The sequence below is a fragment of the Micromesistius poutassou genome, assembly GCF_964030765.1.
Source record: "Micromesistius poutassou genome assembly, chromosome: 24".
Lineage (NCBI taxonomy): Eukaryota > Metazoa > Chordata > Actinopteri > Gadiformes > Gadidae > Micromesistius > Micromesistius poutassou.
The window spans coordinates 980,089-1,001,866 of NC_140294.1; the positions used below are offsets into that span (position 1 = coordinate 980,089).

General features: G+C 42.8%; 1 protein-coding gene and 1 long non-coding RNA gene across 2 annotated transcripts; both read right to left on the minus strand.

The window, feature by feature from the left end:
• Positions 1 to 867: 867 nt before the first annotated feature.
• LOC311369721 (uncharacterized protein) lies at positions 868 to 18,618 on the minus strand (the record flags this gene model as incomplete). Its single annotated transcript, XM_084487936.1, has 8 exons — positions 868 to 872; positions 1,205 to 1,300; positions 3,608 to 3,871; positions 6,007 to 6,270; positions 7,768 to 8,079; positions 14,771 to 15,034; positions 16,963 to 17,274; positions 18,516 to 18,618. The coding sequence occupies 8 exons, from the start codon at positions 18,616 to 18,618 to the stop codon at positions 868 to 870; spliced, it is 1,620 nt and encodes a 539-aa protein (XP_084344062.1).
• A 2,493-nt stretch (positions 18,619 to 21,111) lies between these two features.
• LOC311369869 lies at positions 21,112 to 21,665 on the minus strand. Its single transcript, XR_014640211.1, has 3 exons — positions 21,489 to 21,665; positions 21,330 to 21,403; positions 21,112 to 21,247 (listed from the first exon to the last, which is right to left on the minus strand). It is a non-coding gene; the product is annotated as an uncharacterized lncRNA (long non-coding RNA).
• Between the last annotated feature and the right edge of the window lie 113 nt (positions 21,666 to 21,778).

Here is a 21,778-nt window from a genome sequence, read left to right on the forward strand (position 1 = left end):
CAACGGTGAAAATTAAAATAAACATTAAAGGTACCATCACGGCATCAACATGCTCACACACACAACGTTAATCCTTTGTCTCAACCTGCAACCTTTGCAATAACACACACTTTGATCCGTGACCCAGCAGCATGTAAGTCAGGCTTCTTTGTGTTTCTTTACATGTGAATAGCACAATCTAAATCAAAGTAACAGACCTTATCCATCTAGCGGCCAGATACGAAGAGGACTACTGGAAACATGCTAGGCGGTCCCTTAACATATTGACCGGCCTAGCAACCGTAACGCATTTAGAAGGCAACGGGACTAGAGGTGATCAATGAACGAGCTGCTAATGTGATCCTCTCTGTTCAAAGCAGTTAGCTGACCACCTTAGTAAGCAACCTTATGAAGAGTCAAAAGTGCCCAATAGCCCATTGGCACACTCATATGTCTTTGGCCATGAAGTAAGACAAGCTAAATGGAAATAAACTGTTGTGCATTTCATTTAGTGGAAAAACGTATATAAATAGATCTTGGTATTGTTAATTGTTAACTTTGTATTGTTAACTTTGTATTGTTGATTGTGTTTGCATCGCACTGTTGCTTACCAGTTGTAATTCAAAATACATCAAGCATGGTTCATTTCACTGATTCCTAACCGACTGTCCCAACCGACTAAACTGTCAAACAAACTGATCATTGAAATAAGGAGGGAGGTTTGCGTTCATTTCCAGGTAGAATAAGGCTACTATGGACAAGACTTCTAACGTTAGCCCTGGTGGGGACAGGAGAATACCCCATGAGAATGTTCACTAGTGTCAAGCCTATAGTTTGGCCCTCATTTTGTTTTATACTGAGAGTTTGGATGTATGAACAGGCTAGGGTTCAGCCTAACACAGAAACAAAAAACGCCTGTTTAATTGACTTATTGGAGAAGTGATAATGTTTGCACATTGCCTAAACAATGCCTTCTGGTTAGATTGCACGTGCTATTAAGAAACAAATGCACAAAACCTATCCGATCCTATTGATTGCAAAAGTCAAGGTGCGCAGATTCCACACTCTGACACGTGTGTGTGTGTGTGTGTGTGTGTATTTCTTATGCAATTCTACATTTCAAAATACTAATTGAGAGTAAACCTACCACTTCCCAAATCCTATTCTACAAATTAAAGCCTTTGCAACACAATTACCTTTATACCACCCTTCAGTGTTGACATACCTGGTACTGGTTTATAGAGTGGATTGTCCATGGGCATGCTGGTGTTGCTGGTCCTCACCGGCGGCTGGGTCGTTATACTGGGCGTCGGAGGGGGCCCTGGTCAGGTGAAAAGAACACAAGAACATAAATGAGGTCTTCCCTTTGCTGTTTATCTCTACACCCCCCAGACCATTCAGGGCTCACTACAACATTTCCCACTAGTAGCATTTGTGCCCCCAACATTTTTATTTCAATTCAAAAAAATAATGAATTGCGTAGGTGGTCGTTTTCTTGCCAGTGCGTAAATCTGCGTCTGTCTGTCTGCAGTCTAGAGCCCTGTCACTTTTCATATATTTTCCTATGCATATTGTGGCAACCCGGCTCAGTCCCAATCAACGTGATGCAGAGCACCTGAGGAGCCGGGATGAAGCAGGCTTAAAAGGCAGGCTTCCACACCCATTCAGGGCTCTCTCTTGGCTGGAGTGGAAGGAGAGTCCAGCCGTTGTGGCTGTGCCACCCGATCATCTTTTAGTTATTTTTACAAGGAAGACTTTAAGTTTGATTAAATGTGCAGTTGTGGCTTTAACATCTAAGATTTGTGTGCTGATTGAAGCAAGGCGGGTTCACTCCCCGAGGCGGGTTACCACAATATTTGCGAACTGATGGTAAAGGTTAGGTTAGCTTTCGTCCGAATATCCCGGCACTGCCAATGCAATCCAGCCGTAAGATATGGGCCGATTTGTTTTATTACCCTAATGCCCCAGGCCATTCGTTTTGCCAATTTCTTTCGGCTATTTCATGTTTCCTTAAAGTGTAAGTCTGGTGAAAATTTAACCCAGGGTCTATTTCTGCATGAAAACAGCTCAAATAAGCCATCAAGACATTTTTTTAGCTCATCAACTAGTATCTTTACAGCCCAAATGGCTAATAGTGCATTGGCTAGGGGCGGTGCACCAAACGCCTCCAAATCAGCATTTTTTAACCACTAATATTGCTCAGAATAGCACCAAACCGCTGCAGTAGCATGACTAGGGTCCCTACACATAAAACAAAGCACCAACAATGTAGTTAGTGAACCCAGAGTTTATTTAAAAATGAGATAAGCCCCCATTTGTTTGGGCTCAGGTCAATAAATGGAACACGCACACGCACATAGTTACTAATGACTTTAACATCATAAGTCCTGTATGTTAAGTAAGTAAATTTTTCATTCATTTTGATTCGGAGCCAAAATTAATTTAGAAAACCGAAAAAAAGGCAAAGGTACAAGATTGTACAATATTTGTGAGATTATTATAGTGTTTATATTGTTAATAAAGGTGTGTGTGTGTGTGTGTGTGTGTGTGTGTGTGTGTGTGTGTGTGTGTGTGTGTGTGTGTGTGTGTGTGTGTGTGTGTGTGTGTGTGTGTGTGTGTGTGTGTGTGTGTGTGTGTGTAATGTTTCATATAGTGTATATAGTGTCACCGTCAACATGGTACAGTGCTTTGTTATGGTGTGTTCCAGATGCCTCGGACACCAGCCTTCCAAGTTGCACTTGTGACGTCATTTCCTGTCTTGTAGCATTTATAGCGTTGTCTTTGTGATCGTGTCATGTCATTGGCTAGTCATTGTTATTGTTAGCTACATTAGCCTCTTTAGCAAACCAGCTCGAAAACAAACAACACAACTAAGACACAGAAGATGATTATGATGATTATTTAAGGCAGCAACGTTACTCGTTTATAATACATGTGAATTCAGTTATGTATTCATTCACCATTATGTATTCCTACCATTTATGCTATCCAAATTACTATATAGCACTGCTATACTATTTATAGTATTTATTTACCTGTAATACTCACTGCAGCATGATAACGACATGATTAGTACAACTCATGTCAGCTACCTTATTAGCAGCCAGCCTGCAAAATTCACCTCAACCCTGTATGTCTTCTCCTTCATACTGGCCCTGACAGAACCCTCAACCCTGTATGTCTTCTCCTTCATACTGGCCCTGACAGAACCCTCAACCCTGTATGTCTTCTCCTTCATACTGGCCCTGACAGAACCCTCAACCCTGTATGTCTTCTCCTTCATACTGGCCCTGACAGAACACTCAACCCTGTATGTCTTCTCTTTCATACTGGCCCTGACCTGACAGAACCCTCAACCCTGTATGTCTTCTCCTTCATACTGACCCTGACAGAACCGTGTGTGTGTGTGTGTGTGTGTGTGTGTGTGTGTGTGTGTGTGTGTGTGTGTGTGTGTGTGTGTGTGTGTGTGTGTGTGTGTGTGTGTGTGTGTGTGTGTGTGTGTTTCTTATGCAATTCTACATTTCAAAATACAAATTGAGAGTAAACCTACAACTTCCCAAATCCTATACTACAAATTAAAGCCTTTGCAACACAATTACCTTTATACCACCCTTCAGTGTTGACATACCTGGTACTGGTTTATAGAGTGGATTGTCCATGGGCATGCTGGTGTTGCTGGTCCTCACACGGGTGATCAGCCTGCAGAAGAACTTCTCAGGGGTATCAGAACTGTTCATATTCTTCAGCTCATCACCCTTGGTCCACTCTCCTTCGTCTTTCTTCCATTCGTACGAGACCGGTCCCAGATCCTTGGTGTCAGCGGTACACTTCAGAGCACAACTGACGTTACACAGCGGCGGCTGGGTCGTTATACTGGGCGTCGGAGGGGGCTCTGGTCAGGTGAAAAGAACACAAGAACAGAAATTAGGTCTTCCCTATGCTGTGTATCTCTACACCCCCCAGACCATTAAAAAAAAACTTTCAGGGCTCACTACTACATTTCCCACTAGTAGCATTTGTGCCCCCAACATTTTCATTTGAATTCTAAAAAATAATGTATTGCGTAGGTGGTCGTTTTCTTGCCAGTGCGTAAATCTGTGTGTCTGTCTGCAGTCTAGAGCCCTGTCACTTTTCATATATTTTCCTATGCATATTGTGGCAACCCGGCTCAGTCCCAATCAACGTGATGCAGAGCACCTGAGGAGCCGGGATGAAGCAGGCTTAAAAGGCAGGCTTCCACACCCATTCAGGGCTCTCTCTTGGCTGGAGTGGAAGGAGAGTCCAGCCGTTGTGGCTGTGCTACCCGATCATCTTTTAGTTATTTTTACAAGGAAGACTTTAAGTTTGATTAAATGTGCAGTTGTGTCTTTAACATCTAAGATTTGTGTGCTGATTGAAGCAAGGCGGGTTCACTCCCCGAGGCGGGTTACCACAATATTTGCGAACTGATGGTAAAGGTTAGGTTAGCTTTCGTCCGAATATCCCGGCACTGCCAATGCAATCCAGCCGTAAGATATGGGCCGATTTGTTTTATTACCCTAATGCCCCAGGCCATTCGTTTTGCCAATTTCTTTCGGCTATTTCATGTTTCCTTAAAGTGTAAGTCTGGTGAAAATTGAACCCAGGGTCTATTTCTGCATGAAAACAGCTCAAATAAGCCATCAAGACATTTTTTTAGTTGATCAACTAGTATCTTTACAGCCCAAATGGCTAATAGTGCATTGGCTAGGGGCGGTGCACCAAACGCCTCCAAATCAGCATTTTTTAACCACTAATATTGCTCAGAATAGCACCAAACCGCTGCAGTAGCATGACTAGGGTCCCTACACATGAAACAAAGCACCAACAATGTAGTTAGTGAACCCAGAGTTTATTTAAAAATGAGATAAGCCCCCATTTGTTTGGGCTCAGGTCAATAAATGGAACACGCACACGCACATAGTTACTAATGACTTTAACATCATAAGTCCTGTATGTTAAGTAAGTAAATTTTTCATTCATTTTGATTCGGAGCCAAAATTAATTTAGAAAACCGAAAAAAAGGCAAAGGTACAAGATTGTACAATATTTGTGAGATTATTATAGTGTTTATATTGTTAATAAAGGTGTGTGTGTGTGTGTGTGTGTGTGTGTGTGTGTGTGTGTGTGTGTGTGTGTGTGTGTGTGTGTGTGTGTGTGTGTGTGTGTGTGTGTGTGTGTGTGTAATGTTTCATATAGTGTATATAGTGTCGTCGTCAACATGGTACAGTGCTTTGTTATGGTGTGTTCCAGATGCCTCGGACACCAGCCTTCCAAGTTGCACTTGTGACGTCATTTCCTGTCTCGTAGCATTTATAGCGTTGTCTTTGTGATCGTGTCATGTCATTGGCTAGTCATTGTTATTGTTAGCTACATTAGCCTCATTAGCAAACCAGCTCGAAAACAAACAACACAACTAAGACACAGAAGATGATTATGATGATTATTTAAGGCAGCAACGTTACTCGTTTATAATACATGTGAATTCAGTTATGTATTCATTCACCATTATGTATTCCTACCATTTATGCTATCCAAATTACTATATAGCACTGCTATACTATTTATAGTATTTATTTACCTGTAATACTCACTGCAGCATGATAACGACATGATTAGTACAACTCATGTCAGCTACCTTATTAGCAGCCAGCCTGCAAAATTCACCTCAACCCTGTATGTCTTCTCCTTCATACTGGCCCTGACAGAACCCTCAACCCTGTATGTCTTCTCCTTCATACTGGCCCTGACAGAACCGTGTGTGTGTGTGTGTGTGTGTGTGTGTGTGTGTGTGTGTGTGTGTGTGTGTGTGTGTGTGTGTGTGTGTGTGTGTGTGTGTGTGTGTGTGTGTGTGTGTGTGTGTGTGTGTGTGTGTGTGTGTATTTCTTATGCAATTCTACATTTCAAAATACTAATTGAGCGTAAACCTACCACTTCCCAAATCCTATTCTACAAATTAAAGCCTTTGCAACACAATTACCTTTATACCACCCTTCAGTGTTGACATACCTGGTACTGGTTTATAGAGTGGATTGTCCATGGGCATGCTGGTGTTGCTGGTCCTCACACGGGTGATCAGCCTGCAGAAGAACTTCTCAGGGGTATCAGAACTGTTGATATTCTTCAGCTGATCACCCACGGTCCACTCTCCTTCGTCTTTCTTCCATTCGTAGGAGACCGGTCCCAGATCCTTGGTGTCAGCGGTACACTTCAGAGCACAACTGACGTTACACAGCGGCGGCTGGGTCGTTATACTGGGCGTTGGAGGGGGCCCTGGTCAGGTGAAAAGAACACAAGAACAGAAATGAGGTCTTCCCTTTGCTGTTTATCTCTACACCCCCCAGACCTTTAAAAAAAACTTTCAGGGCTCACTACAACATTTCCCACTAGTAGCATTTGTGCCCCCAACATTTTCATTTCAATTCTAAAAAATAATGTATTGCGTAGGTGGTCGTTTTCTTGCCAGTGCGTAAATCTGTGTCTGTCTGTCTGCAGTCTAGAGCCCTGTCACTTTTCATATAGTTGCCTATGTATATATGCAAACTGATGGTAAATATTAGGTTAGCTTTCGTCCGAATATCCCAACACTGCCAATGCAATCCCGCCGTAAGATATGGGCTGATTTGTTTTATTACCCTAATGCCCCAGGCCATTCGTTTTGCCAATTTCTTTCGGCTATTTCATGTTTCCTTAAAGTGTAAGTCCAGCGAAAATTTAACCCAGGGTCTATTTCTGCATGACAACAGATCAAATAAGCCATCAAGACATTTTTTTTGTTGAACCTGTATCTTTACAGCCCAAATGGCTAATAGTGCATTGGCTAGGGGCGGTGCACCAAACGCCTACAAATCAGTATTTTTTAACCACTAATATTGCTCAGAATAGCACCAAACCTCTGCAGTAGCATGACTAGCAGTAGCGGGGGGGGGGGGGGGGCTGCAGCCAGCCTGCAAAATTCACCTCAACCCTGTATGTCTTCTCCTTCATACTGGCCCTGAGTGACTAGTGACTTGTAGTGATTTTCACCCCTTTGGACTTTTCATCATCTCTAAAAAAAAACAAATCTCAGAGGGAAATCATGGTTTCTTTGTGGTAAACGATCGAGTTCAGTGGCGGCAGTTACCCACGACATGACTTTCGCGGTTGCGGTAGACGTTTCCATGGGAACAGCGAGCTCCACCAATCAGAGGCTTTGTGTTACATTTCAGGTTTGACGGTAGTGTACTTCTCGATGACATGGTGACTAAAACATGTTTTTCTTAAAACTAAAATGAAATAGAATGAGAGTTAGAAAAGTACCATGATTCTATTTATTCTGGTGTGAGGTACTCAACCTGCACGTAAAGGATATCCTCATCCCCTATTTGTTCATGTTTGACTTAGAAAAATAGTTTACAGCAGTTCTGTGTGATATATTTGTAATAAAAGCATAAAAATAAATATAAAAAAATAAAATGAACATAATTGATTTATATGCCTAGAGAATGCCTGGAGAAAAGTGAAACAAATTGAAATTGGCAGCCTGTGGCATGTCGCATGTGTTTGCCCTCTGCCTAGTTCCAGAGGTCAAATCTGAAATTCCTCCAAGTCCCTGAAAATAACCTTTATGGTTTATAGAAACACTTGAGAAAGTTACATGCTTTAGACATAAAATATACAATACCTACCATTTACCAATAAACTGATTAGAGTGGTAGAATGGAATAGGAATTATATATTTATGTTACCAATGTTCTTGTTCAGAGTGGGAATGAGTGAACGGAGGCCTACCAATTATGATGAGAGTTGTTTCAGTGTCTTCAGTAATTCCACCAACGACCCCATGGTGTCTAATGATGCATTTATATTTCCCTTTGTCCGAGACTTTCAGATTCTGAAAGGTTACCGTTTTATCCGTATGGTTCAATTCGGTGTCAGGTCGATGGATTTCGGTCTCTTTCTTCTGAGCATGATATCCAATTATAAGCTTTTCAAAAGCTGTGCCTCCTTGAAAGTAAATAGACTTTATTTCATTCTTAGTTGAGTCACATTGAAAGACGACCGTCCCTCCGATCTCTCCATAAAGAGTAAGGCCAGTAAAACCTGAAAGAGAAAGGTTGCAACTTATTTAGAGAGAACCTCAAGTCTGAAACTAATGAATCCAAACTGTATCTCTCTATAGCCTCCACATCACATTATTGCAACACAGAACCCCACAACATGAACATGTGTTACCAAACAACTAGTATGTGTATTGGCTGCTCATTTGGCAACGCTTGCTATAGTCAGCGTTTTTATATAATAAATAAAAGAGTTTCTACCAAAGGGGAGGTTCATTTTGGAAAATTCACACAGACTTTGAGACAGACGTCTTTTATATTGTGGTGTCAGCTTTTGGTTTGAAAGATTGCCTGATGTCTTGTTGTTGCAGAATGAGGAACTACAGGTGGTTCCTCATTAGGTAGACGAAAAGAAGAACCCCACAACATGAACATGTGTTACCAAACAACTAGTACGTATGTGTATTGGCTGCTCATTTGGCAACGCTTGCTATAGTCAGCGTTTTTTTATATATATTGTCATTCATTTTTGCCAAGAAAACCAACACTGCCTGCGACTATAAAAGAAAATTGACACAGACATTGAGATGGACCTTGGCCAACCTTTGTAAGGGTATGACCGGTATGCTATGTTATGTTGTGTCAACTTTGGTATGAAGGTATGAAGGATTGCCTGATGTCTTGTACCTGCACCTCAGTTAATCTTAATGCGTCTGCGGAATGTGGACCTACAGGCTGAAGGGTATGGTAAATGTTGCCCTCGTACAAGGCATTAGATGTGTCCAGTGGCGGAGCCAGACTTTTTTTCAAGGGGTGGCACAAGGGTGGCCGAGGCTTTATAGGGGGGTCCATATTGAATTGTTGACGGGGGGGGGGACGAACGTGATTGTCGACGGGGGGGGGGGTACGAACACGGTTGTCGACGGGGGTGGGGGGGGTTCGAACGCGATTGTTGACGGGGGGGGAGGACGAACGCGATCGCGCTTTCACACATCAAACCTTTTGGTATGGCTGCATACAAAGTGGAGTAGGCTATTTATGTTTGGAGTAAATTTGCCAGAATTTGCAACGATTCTGGCAATTCTTATTCAATTATGATGTAAGGCCATTAGAGTAACAGCTCAAATTATTACAGTTATTAGAACTCTTACAACTGAAATATTTTCTTACCTTTGACAAAGAGGGTAAATCCCAGCAGTATGAATAGCATCTTCATCTGGGAAAGACATACATTAAAAAAGTTAATCTTAATTCTTAAACATAGCAATAACAAATCTGTTCAGGTAGCTAAATCAACTTTCAAAAGCATGTTTTGAAACACATTTGGCCATATAGCTTCTACATTGCCATTCTGCTCACTATTAGATGTTCTCCGTAGTCTAGTGTCAATGTTTTGATAGTTATGGTACTGCACACACACACACACACTTTGTGTGTTTTGCGTGCACAGCGGTGTGGATACAGTGGCCCGCACTGTATCCACACCGCTGTTCACCGTGGGATAGTGGGAAACGTCTTCCTGATTGCTTTGTATGTCTACATGTGAAGTAATGAAGCTATAAAGCTGACTTTGACTTTGACTTTGACACCGTTTGCGTTATTTTCCATTCTCCAGTCCGATGAATGGAGAGGGCCAGAACCACCGATGATGACTGTTGACGGTTGCCTCGTAACGATCAAAAAACAAAGCATCAAGCTGCTTCTGTTTTACAGACTTCAATTACAGAAAAACTTTTATACTAATTACTTGAAGGCCGCCGTGGCTCCAACATCCCATTGTGTTCCCCCACGGTGCTCCACATGGGGCAGTACGCCTACCTAGCCTAGCTCAATGTCGGCGACAAACTCTAACTTGAAACTCACTGTGTGTAAAGCAGAAAGTGTGAACTGTATGAAAAGGGAGTCTTACACTTAACACCTGACTATAAAGTAAAGAAATGGTGGAATAAACTCACCCAGGAGAGGATGTATCAAGACAAAGTATTCACACACGTACCTGTTCGATGGAGTCCTGGATGCGAAAGACTTTGAATGACGACACACTTCCTTGTTCTTGCGTGTGCTGTGGCTCTTCTCATGTGGTCTGGGTAACAACCAAGCCTTGTCATTGTTACATCCTCAGCTGATTCATTCATTAAAAAAAATCAAATACATGAGTTATACGAGGACACACATGCAAACAATGTACACAAATGTCTGAAGGTTGTTGAATTGTGTGTGTGTGTGTGTGTGTGTGTGTGTGTGTGTGTGTGTGTGTGTGTGTGTGTGTGTGTGTGTGTGTGTGTGTGTGTGTGTGTGTGTGTGTGTGTGCGTGCGTGCGAGAGAGATAGAGATAGAGATCTACGTTAGAAAGATGATATCTCGGACATTCAAATGATCATTTTAATGTCCACCTATTTTAACTTCACAGGAGTAAAAGGGACTCTTGTTCCCTATAAAGATCCAGCTACAAACTATAGGCTACCCTATGTTCAGGAAATAGTTCTTCTTCCTCCTCACCTCACCAATTATCAATTGATCAATAATGGTGATAACATCTTCAGAAGAAAATATGTACTTTGACACATCATTATCCAGATAAATAATTATAATCAATCACAATTTTGTTGCAGAACTTTTTACCTGTTTGTTTGTGGACTGTTTTAAACTTTCATACGCTGTTTGTTTTATTTGCACTTGTTGTCTGCTGATCGAAGTCTTTCATGCTGTCGTTGCTTAGACTTGGCAGCACGATTCTTTAATTATCTCTCGTTAATAACCATGTCTTTTTTAATCCTTTTTCTGCTGTCCCTCTCATCATGCCTTTCATGGTTCCTTCTTGATCCCTTAAGTCCACCGTGTCACAACACTGAATATTAAACGTGCAAATGTGATCTAAACACAATGCTGGACGGAAGACAAGTAGGTGGTCTGTACATTGTATCAGCACACGGCACATGTGTATTCTAGATGATGGTATAGCGGGCTGACCCTACCACCGACACCTAGGTGGCTTTACTGGGCTGCTCAGACACAGGACACCAGCTGATGGTGTATGAAACGGGTTTACTGCAGCGTTGGAATCGGGCTTACTGCCTGAGCAGGTGCTGCCTCCTGGTGACAAAGTCGGTCTGGCTTCATTTTATAAATACCAACGAGGGGTCAGCACAATGCAAAACCTTTGACAAACGTTGTGTCATCCCCATGGTTACGACCCATGACAAAAAAAATCAAAGAATCAGAAACCCAAGTGACAGCTGGTTCAACCTGTTTGGCTTCATTTTTGATTGCACCGACCACATGCATGCAGCCTCACCGCATCCTGCAGCCTGCAGCGCCCAGCATCCATTGAGTATCAGGAGTGAGGCTGCTTCATATGAGGCTGCTTGAATCAACAACTCACACACTCACAAGAATGTCTAGTATGAATGAAAGACATAATGTGATGTTTTTTTTATTGGTTGAGTCAAAATTAAACATTGCTTCTTGCTTCTTTCAGTTACTTATTGTAAATCGGGATAAACGCATCTGTTAAATGACAGAAATGTCAAAATAAAAGGAGCAAGAAGTGGCCAATGAGTGTTTAGGTGGGGGTTTCTGCCCCTCATAGCTTTCATACCTGAACATGATATCAACTTCAAGCTACTTTAAACCGTATTCGCTAGCCGTCACTGACCGTTTAAATTCATTCACAACATGAACATAATTAGCTTTTCCCACTCCTGCTTTGAATCAGGTTATGCAAGCTTATCAAACTAGAAACTGATATCAGAGTCAACATTTGAAAATCTTGTTGTTATGAAGTACTCTATCCAAAATATTGTAAAGTACAATACAAATAATTATATCAATACGTAAAATACATTTGCTTTGAAAATAAATCTTTGTGAAACCTGCTAGGCTAACCCTATGGAAGATCTTAGACAAATACATTACAAAAGTGAAGTATCTAAATGATTAACACATTTGGTCAAGTATATAATAATATAATAAATTGTGCCCAATATCAAAGAGACATTTTGAAACACATTTGCAGCTTTAACATCAGCAATCTGCTCACCATTAGATGTGCTCCATGGTCCATGTCCATGTTAATGTTTTGATATTTATAGTAACGCAAACACATACGTCCTACTAATTGAATGCTGTGAGCTGTGAGCGCTGAAAGTGAGACTGTGCTGTTCTGCTCCCCTTCACCATTGACACTTTTGGCGTCGCCGGGTCAAACCATGCCGCGCTGAATGTAACTGAATTCGCATCAGCTTTTGAATCACGTGACACAGCGCAACAATGACCATTACGCACCACCAGTAGCCAACGCTGCGACCGTCGCACCAACTCCGTTATTAAACATCACCATATTACGTTATAGTGGTGTTTTTAAACCAAATAGTATATCCGGTCTAATCAGCATGCCTCGCGTTGAAAGATGCCGCCTGACACTAGTATAATCCTCCCTCCACAAACTGACAAAGAGGTGAATGGAGACTCCACTGTTGTGTTTGTTGGAGGAAATGTCTCCAGTGGACTGAGCTCATGGTCCCCCAAGGTTTAAAGCCACCAGGGACTGAGGGACTGATCACGCATCCAACCTCACAGGGGACACCCTGTGAGGTTGGAGAAGACATCTGCTCAGCTTGGAGGATTCTAACTGAACCAAAGGGAAGATTCAGCGGATGAACACACAAGAAAATGTTGTTGGATCCACTCAGTTGTTTATTATCATTATGCTTTATTAACAAATACAACTGAATATATTGTACCTTACGTGTACACACAAAACAGAATGATAAAAATATAAGTAGCAGACATTACAAATCATAAACAGGTGCACACAAATCTTTAATAACTGAACACGTTCTGTTGCCGTGTGGCTCCCAACAGAACACAAGGAATCGATATTCAGTTTAAAATCATTCAACAGAAACATAATCATTCCTTTTTTGTTTGCCCCGCTGGGGAAGTACCTGAGTTGCTGTATGATTTTTCCTTTTTTTATGAGCTGCAAGTAATAAAACCACTGCACCGCTACCCTGTTTCCCCGTGTGTTTTAAGAAACCCTACAACGCAGACGATCAGGGTTGCCACACTGTTCAGAAGCGATTGGAGTATCATCGAGTGTGTGTATTTAAATCTGTATTTACACTCTCCAAGTTGACTCCTGAGAGCTTAAACAGATGCTATTAGAACAACACAATGCAAAACATGTAGACACATCCGTGGGTCCAGATGCGGATATTCCAGATGTGCATTTAGATAACAACTGGTCATCTCCACAACAAACGCAAAATCAGAATACGAAAACACCCCGAACTAGTTAGTGTTAGTGTGTGTGTGTGTGTGTGTGTGTGTGTGTGTGTGTGTGTGTGTGTGTGTGTGTGTGTGTGTGTGTGTGTGTGTCTGCGCACATGTGTATGTGTGTGTGGCTATATCTGACACAGAGACACTGAGGAACCAAATCCCCATAACCCAAACACAGGGTAGAGGACCTCATAGGTGAATGCGGACTGGAAGGTGTGGATTTGTGTCAGTGTGTCTGAGGACCCTCCTACATCTGGGGACACTCTGTAGAAGGACAGATAACAACCTGTTAGAGCCAGCAGGGGGAGACGTATGTCTGTTGTACTACCGTTATACCGGGCGGTGTAACCACCATCATAGCAATAAAGACTCCAAGACTTGTTGTCCTCGCCAAGCCAGCCTTCAGCATTACATTTTTTCCTGTTTGGTGTCTATATATAATCATAGATCTATCTATCGATCTATCAATATAGCTCTAGATCTAGATATATCTCTATATATTGAGAGAGACCTAGAGCTAGAGAGAGTGAGAGTAAAAGGAGAGAGAAAAAGGTGATTGAATGGATACTTACTGAGCTCACGGCACCTCCGAGCAATTACTGCAATTACAGCAACAAAGCATAATATGCCAATAATTATTCCGATAATCTCCCCAACAGTTAATCCTGCAAAGAAAGAAAATGGAAATCAACATAAAAGGTACCATCATGGCATCAACATGCTAACACACAATGTTAATAATTTGTCTCAACCTGAGGGGTTTACAACAACACACACACATGGATAATTTCACTGGTTCCTAACCGACTGTCCCAACTGACCGACCCAACTGGCAAACGAAAACGGATCATTAAAATCAAGACGGAGGTTTGCGTTCATTTCCAGATAGAAGAAGGCTACCATAGACCCAAGACTTCTAACGTCAGCCCCGGTGGGGACAGGAGAATACCCCATGAGAATGCAAAACGAAGACTGGCCAAAGGAGGTTTGTCGGTGGGGTTTCGTACAGTTCCCTGCAGCAGCGCCTGTAGTGGACCGCTCTGCTGCCCACCATGGTTGGATCAGGTCACATAGAGCCTGCGGGGCCTTTTATGAATGAGGTTGATGTTAAATAGAGCAATGTAATTGTCAAGGCTGAGCATGTTCAAGTCCCCCAGGACGTCGCAGTGATGAGATCTTATCACCTCTCCAGTGGTTTGACAACAGAGGGACTGGCCTGCGACCACGCAGTTTGGACAGTAGACGAGGTGCGAGAGGAGTGTGTGTGTGTGTGTGTGTGTGTGTGTGTGTGTGTGTGTGTGTGTGTGTGTGTGTGTGTGTGTGTGTGTTTCTTATGCAATTCTACATTTCAAAATACAAATTGAGAGTAAACCCACCACTTCCCAAATCCTATTCTACAAATTAAAGCCTTTGCAACACAATTACCTTTATACCACCCTTCAGTGTTGACATACCTGGTACTGGTTTATAGAGTGGATTGTCCATGGGCATGCTGGTGTTGCTGGTCCTCACAGGGGTGATCAGCCTGCAGAAGAACTTCTCAGTGGTCAGATCAGAACTGATATTCTTCAGCTGATCACCCACGGTCCACTCTCCTTCGTCTTTCTTCCATACGTAGGAGACCGGTCCCAGATCCTTGGTTTCAGCGGTACACTTCAGAGCACAACTGACGTCACACAGCGGCGGCTGGGTCGTTATACTGGGCGTCGGAGGGGGCCCTGGTCAGGTGAAAAGAACACAAGAACAGAAAATAGGTCTTCCCTTTGCTGTCTCTACACCCCCCAGACCATTAAAAAAATGTTCAGGGCTCACTACAACATTTCCCACTAGTAGCATTTGTGCCCCCAACATTTTCATTTCAATTCAAAAAAATATCGTATTGTGTAGGTGTTACTAAAATGTAATAGAATCAGAGTTAGAACTGTACTATGGTTCTATAAATTCTGGTGTGAGGTACTCAACCTGCACGCAAAGGACATCCTTATCTCCTACTTGTTCATGTCTGAACAAGCAGTTCTGTGTAATATAAGTGTAATAAAAGCATAAATATAAAACATAATTGATGTATACCGCCTTAATGCCTGTAGAAAAGTGAAACAAATTGAAATTGGAAGCCTGACATGTGTTCGCCCTCTGTTAGTGAAATAGCAGCCTATATCATTGCAATTACTATTTGTTGTTTGGCCTGTTTGACAGGACGGGCATTTCAGTTTATATTCAATTATCTCAAATGACTGAACGACCTGACAAACAATCAGGTCATTTCTTTACCCCAACCAACTTCGAGAAAGCTAGTCTACCACTATAATCCCTGGTCCATAAATGACATATTTGTTCATGATTGACTTTCATAACAGCAGTTCTCTGTAATATTGTATATTAAAAGCCTTAATGCCAAACAAATTGAAATTGGCAGCCTGGCATGTGTTTGCCCTCTGCCTAGTTCAAATAGGCAGGGGGGGGTCAAATCTGAAATGCCTCCAAGTCTGAAAATAACCTTCATGGTTTACAAGTTATGCTTTAGACATAAATTATACAATACCTACCATGTAAGAGTTTATCTGTTCCACATGTATGTGTGGTGGGGGCGATAAACGAAAGGATGATCTAGGGAGTTACACCAACAACGCCACCTTAGGACTTGCACCTAAAGAATTTACTCTTTACTTTCTCAGAGCACAGGTCGGTACACAAATGAATACAGGCACGGTCTATAGAAAGTTTAACAAGTTTTATTTAGTCACAAATGGGAACATTAATTTATTTAAGTTACTTATCTTCTGTAAAAACAATTATAGTTATTTTTATTTCCAAAGAGCACAATATTAATCTGTACCACAGACTCAGCTTAAGTTGAGACTGAGGAGATAACTAAGCTGAGGTCCTGCACAGCAAACAAAGAGAAAAGAAACCAAACAAAATATCAAACAAACTCAAATCAACACAAAAGAAAACAAAACCCATAATGCTACATGCATAACTTTTGCAGGTCCTCAAAGCTGTGCTACTTCCCACCCCCCCACTAAGGAGTCGCGGTCAGTCAGTCTTGAACTACAGTACACTACTTTAAAACGAGCGTCTAACTGACGAGGGCAGAGCAACTATGAGCAAGGCAACAAAAAGAAACAAAACGTGGAGATAAAGGCAAGAGGCAAGGCAGGGCAACAACAGCAACCTAACGCCAGGCAGGCTGCATGGCGGGCTGTAGCCTGCACCAATAAATAATGAAGCCGTCAGAAGCTAGCGGCGGCAGCGGTGGCTAACCGGAAGGGGACACACACACACCATCACGGCATACACGCCAACCTGGAGAGCGAACACATGGCACATACTTGGCAGAGGAGAGAGAGAGACTGAACAACCACGGGACTATATGAACAGGTCTGCATTAGCAGCCCATGACGCGGCTGCACTACAGGTGCCGGTAAGGGGCGTGACACACACCTGCTGCAATCACCAGACCTGCTGCAACATAACTAAAAGACACAGAAGGGAAATACAATATATACATTTATACAGCCAATAACCACCCGGTTACATATGCATTTCAGAATAAACTGGTTGGAGTGGTAGAATGGAATAGGAATTATATATTTATGTTACCAATGTTCTTGTTCAGAGTGGGAATGAGTGAACGGAGGCCTATCAGTTATGCTGAGAGTTGTTTCAGTGTCTTCAGTAATTCCACCCCTGACCCCATGGTGTCTAATGATGCATTTATATTTCCCTTTGTCCGAGACTTTCAGATTCCGAAAGGTTACAGTTTTATCCATATGGTTCAAGTCGGTGTCAGGTCGATGGATTTCGGTCTCTTTCTTCTGAGCATGATATCCAATTATAAGCTTTTCAAAAGCTGTGCCTCCTTGAAAGTTAATAGACTTTATTTCATTCTTAGTTGAATTGCATTGAAAGACAACCCTCCCTCCGATCTCTCCATAAAGAGTAAGGCCAGTAAAACCTGAAAGAGAAAGGTTGCAACTTATTTAGAGAGAACGTCAAGTCTGAAACTAATGAATCCAAACTGTGTCTCTCTATAGCCTCTGCATCACATTATTGCAACACACAGACAGAACCCCAACATGACCATGTGTTACCAACAACTAGTCTAGCTGTAGTATGTGTATATTTGGCTGCTCATTTGGCAACGCTTGCTATAGTCAGCGTTTTTATATAATAAATAAAAGTTTCCACCAAAGGGGAGGTTCATTTTGGAAAATTCACACAGACTTTGAGACAGACGTCGTTTATATTGTGGTGTCAGCTTTTGGTTTGAAAGATTGCCTGATGTCTTGTTGTTGCAGAATGAGGAACTACAGGTGGTTCCTCATTAGGTAGATTAGAAAAAGTAGTCTGACGTCACGGAAAGAACACCAAGAAAAGAAGCGTTTTTGGGTTCACTCGCTCTTAGATTAACTTTTCTAAGGGATTTAAATTGCTTAAAAAGGCTGTGGTCCGGTCGATTTTGTCGCCTGTAATGAATCTCTCGTGGAAGCATGGACAATGTGCACATATATGGATGACGTATATGTATGTCGTCCACCAATTTAAGTTTTGTCGTATGTAATCAATTGTCAGATTGTTTCAATTATGATATTTCAATTATTCAAATTATTAAGGTTACTAGAACTCTTAAATATAAAAAAATGTCTTACCTTTGACAAAGAGGGTAAATCCCAGCAATATAAATAACATCTTCACCTGGGAAAGACATGATATACATTACAAAAGTTGATCTTAATTCTTAAACATGCAATAACAAAATTCAGCAAGTGTAGCAAATATCAAACACATTTGGCCCTATGATTCCATAATGAGCTTCTACATCACCGTTCTGCTCGGCATTAGATGTTCTCCATAGTTTGTTCTCCATAGTTTTGAAAGTTATGGTACCGCACACACATCTGCCTACACTGTATGTGTACGTGCAGGATACGTACAGACAGTATCAGGGGTGTAGCTACTGTAGCGTCTGCCTCAAACTGACGTTTCTGCAAGTTTCTGCAAGTCGAGGATGTCGCCTGCCTTGGACAGCACGTCGCTACATCCTCTCACAAACAATACGTGACTTGGAAACAGTGGGGGGGAGGGGGGGAGAATTGCCTTTATTCACACACACACACTCCTTCCCTCTCTCTCTCTCTCTTTAATGGGCTCTTCCTCGTTTGGGCCCGGCGTTGCTAATAAGCACCAGTGTGTCACCAGTGAATGGACGGTTCCCCCACTCCGCCCCCATGGTGTTGTTGCCCACCCTGGACTCCTGTTCATTAAATGGTGGTCCTTCTGTGGTAACCGTGGTCGTCATTGTTCAGTCCACTTTCCCAGGAGTCCAAACCAAAGGGGGGATTGTTCACTGTTCTCTCACACTCTCTCTCACACTCTCATCGCTCTCCGGCTCTCTCGTATCTCTCTCTCGTATCTCTCTCGTATCTCTCTCCCTCTCTTTTGTCTATCTCTCTGTGCGTGTTTGTGTGTGTTCTCTATTCTTTCATTATCTCTCTTCTGTTTCTGTGTGTGTGTGTGTGCGTGTTTGTGTGTGTTCTCTATTCTTTCATTATCTCTCTTCTGTTTCTGTGTGTGTGTGTGTGTGTGTGTGTGTGTGTGTGTGTGTTCTCTATTCTTTCATTATCTCTCTTCTGTTTCTGTGTGTGTGTGTGTGTGTGTGTGTGTGTGTGTGTGTGTGTGTGTGTGTGTGTGTGTGTGTGTGTGTGTGTGTGTGTGTGTGTGTGTGTGTGTGTGTGTGTCTCTCTCTCATATTACCCACAACCATGACTGCCTCGGTGGCGGTGCCGCCAACCCTCCCAGGATCCGTTGCGGCACTTGGCGTCAATAATATAATAATACATATGATCATATATATGATGACATCGGACTGACTTATATGTAAAGAAACAGAACCATGAAATCCCATTTTCAACTCGCCTAAGTGATGGTAACCGTTGCTGCTTGTTACGTGACTTGATTGTTAGATTCGTACCGTATTCTAGTGTGTAATAATATAAAAATATCTATATGTACGCAACATCTACAAAAGGAAGGAAGTTGTTTGGAAGGAAGTTATTTGTGGGGGGGCCTTGAGCTTCCGCTCCCAGGGTGAAAGTGGGAACTGTATGAAATGCAAGTCATACTACTACAAGTCTTAATACTTGAATACCTGAATAAAAAGTTACAAAAAATGGTTGACTAAATGTATAAATTGACTTTTGTCAATGTATAAAGGCAAATTAGTAAATGTATAAAGGCGTAAATGTATAAAGGGTAAATGTATAAAGGCAAATAATTCTTGGACATACCTGTTTGATTCAGCCTTCAGTCTTCAGATGCACCCTTCAGTGGAATGAACACACTTCCTTGTTTTACAGACGGGGTGGGGGGGGGCCTGCCGCCTTTGCGGTAGTTGGCAGCTTTGATTTCTGTTAAGTCATCTAGAGCTGTTTGCTGTTCCTTTCGAATCTGAAGTGATGCGCGTGCCTGTGTTTGACCTCAAGACTGAGGAGGGAAAGAAGGAAGTGGTGGTGAGGAGGGTGCTGCAGACTGCTACAATCACACCAGCGTGTGAATTATTATACACTGAGTCAGAAGGTACTTTCCAAAATGGGCTCATCGTCACCAACCGAGCAGCAAAGCGATGAGGTTCCTTCATAGATTTAGAAATTGTATGGAGCCATTTAGTCTGTAAATGTAAAACTATAGGTCATGGTTTATACGTTACATAGCGTTTCCTATTGTGGCGGGAGCGGGTATTAGTGTGTTTGGTGTATGCGTGTGTATGTGTGATGTAGGTTGCCAACAACGCCACCTGGGACTCTACCCCAGGAAATAGCCCTCTAAAGGCCAACACAGGTCCGGAATCACACAAGGTCCAGAGGTCGTAGTTTCAAAAATAAAAATTTTTTATTTAACGATTATTAAAATAACAAAACTAAGAGTAATGCAGGGGGGAAACAAGGGCACCCAGATGGGACCACCACACTGGCAAAATAAACCAAAAGACACCAATCAGGGCTGGGCTTACCACGGCGGCAGGGAACTCAAAAGGGGATAAATGCAAACTAAACCACCAGTGCACTGCAACAAAACTGTGTCAAACACCACCACCAGGGAAGGGCTGCCGCTCACTGGGACCCAGCACCTATGGTAAAAAAAAACAAGAAAACACATTACAATCAGGCACAGTGTGGGGACATCTGGGACCTCTCAGTTAAAAGAAAGGGAAATCAATTGCAATTATTAACAAAAAGAAATATCAAAACCAAATAATACTAATTTATGTATAAACAACTTAACAAAAGAACAAAATCCTAATTTAACCCAATTTAGGCTGAACAGAAACAAATCAAAAGTCAAACAAAAGAATATACTATTAAAAATTGATATTGCTGTGTGAGGAGCAGCAATTACATAAAACAAAACAAAGACAGGCGAGCCACTCGTTTGGATCGTGTCCACACCGGACCGAAGCTGCGGCCACGTGTAGCGACCCGAGCCAGTACGAGCTTCTCAGTCCGATTAGTCGAGCCAGGACAGGCTTCTCGAACCAGGACAGGCTTCTCGAACCAGGACAAGCTTCTCGAACCAGGACAGGCTTCTCGAACCAGGACAGGCTTCTCGAGCCAGAACAAGCTTCTCGAGCCAGGACAAGCTTCTCGAACCAGGACAAGCTTCTCGAACCAGGACAAGCTTCTCAAACCAGGACAAGCTTCTCGAACCAGGACAAGCTTCTCGAACCAGGACAGGCTTCTCGAACCAGGACAGGCTTCTCGAACCAGGACAGGCTTCTCGAACCAGGACAGGCTTCTCGAACCAGGACAGGCTTCTCGAACCAGGACAACAGCGGACCTCGTCGTGGTGGCCAATGACCGGAACACACCAGGACGCCAAATGGATAGTACAGCACTAGTGGGAGAGTGGGAGACGCTGGTTACAGCGTCCCGCTGTACAGCGAGAAAGAGAGAGAGCGTCACAACTAGTGCAGAGGGAGGAAACTGCAGCAGCAGACAATTACGAGCAGCCTACCTCCGAGCTCTACTGCACCCAAGCACGCGCCCACCGAACTGCTCGCCCCCTCCGGCTCACCGTCGCTCCAAGCACTGTACAACGGAGCGGGAGGATGAAGCCCCAGGGCCCGATAAAAGTAACACAACATGGCAGTTGCAGTTGACACGGGATGCCTACCTTAATATTGTGACGCGGAGACATGGGCATGCACGCCGACCGACACAGACGCACTGCAGTGTGGAGTCAAGAGGGAGAGTAGTGCCCAACACACCTGTTTTAAATCACGCACGCAGCGCCGCCCCCCAATTAACCTGTGCACGGCTGGCACAGCATCATGCAGTGACCAGGAGGGAGATGGCTCACCCGGTCACACTATCAACAATGGAAAAAATGCGTCCTCTGTGATAATATCTGTTCCGAGTTGACTGTTGACTGCTCCTCTTTAGAAGACCGTTTTGAACTGCTTC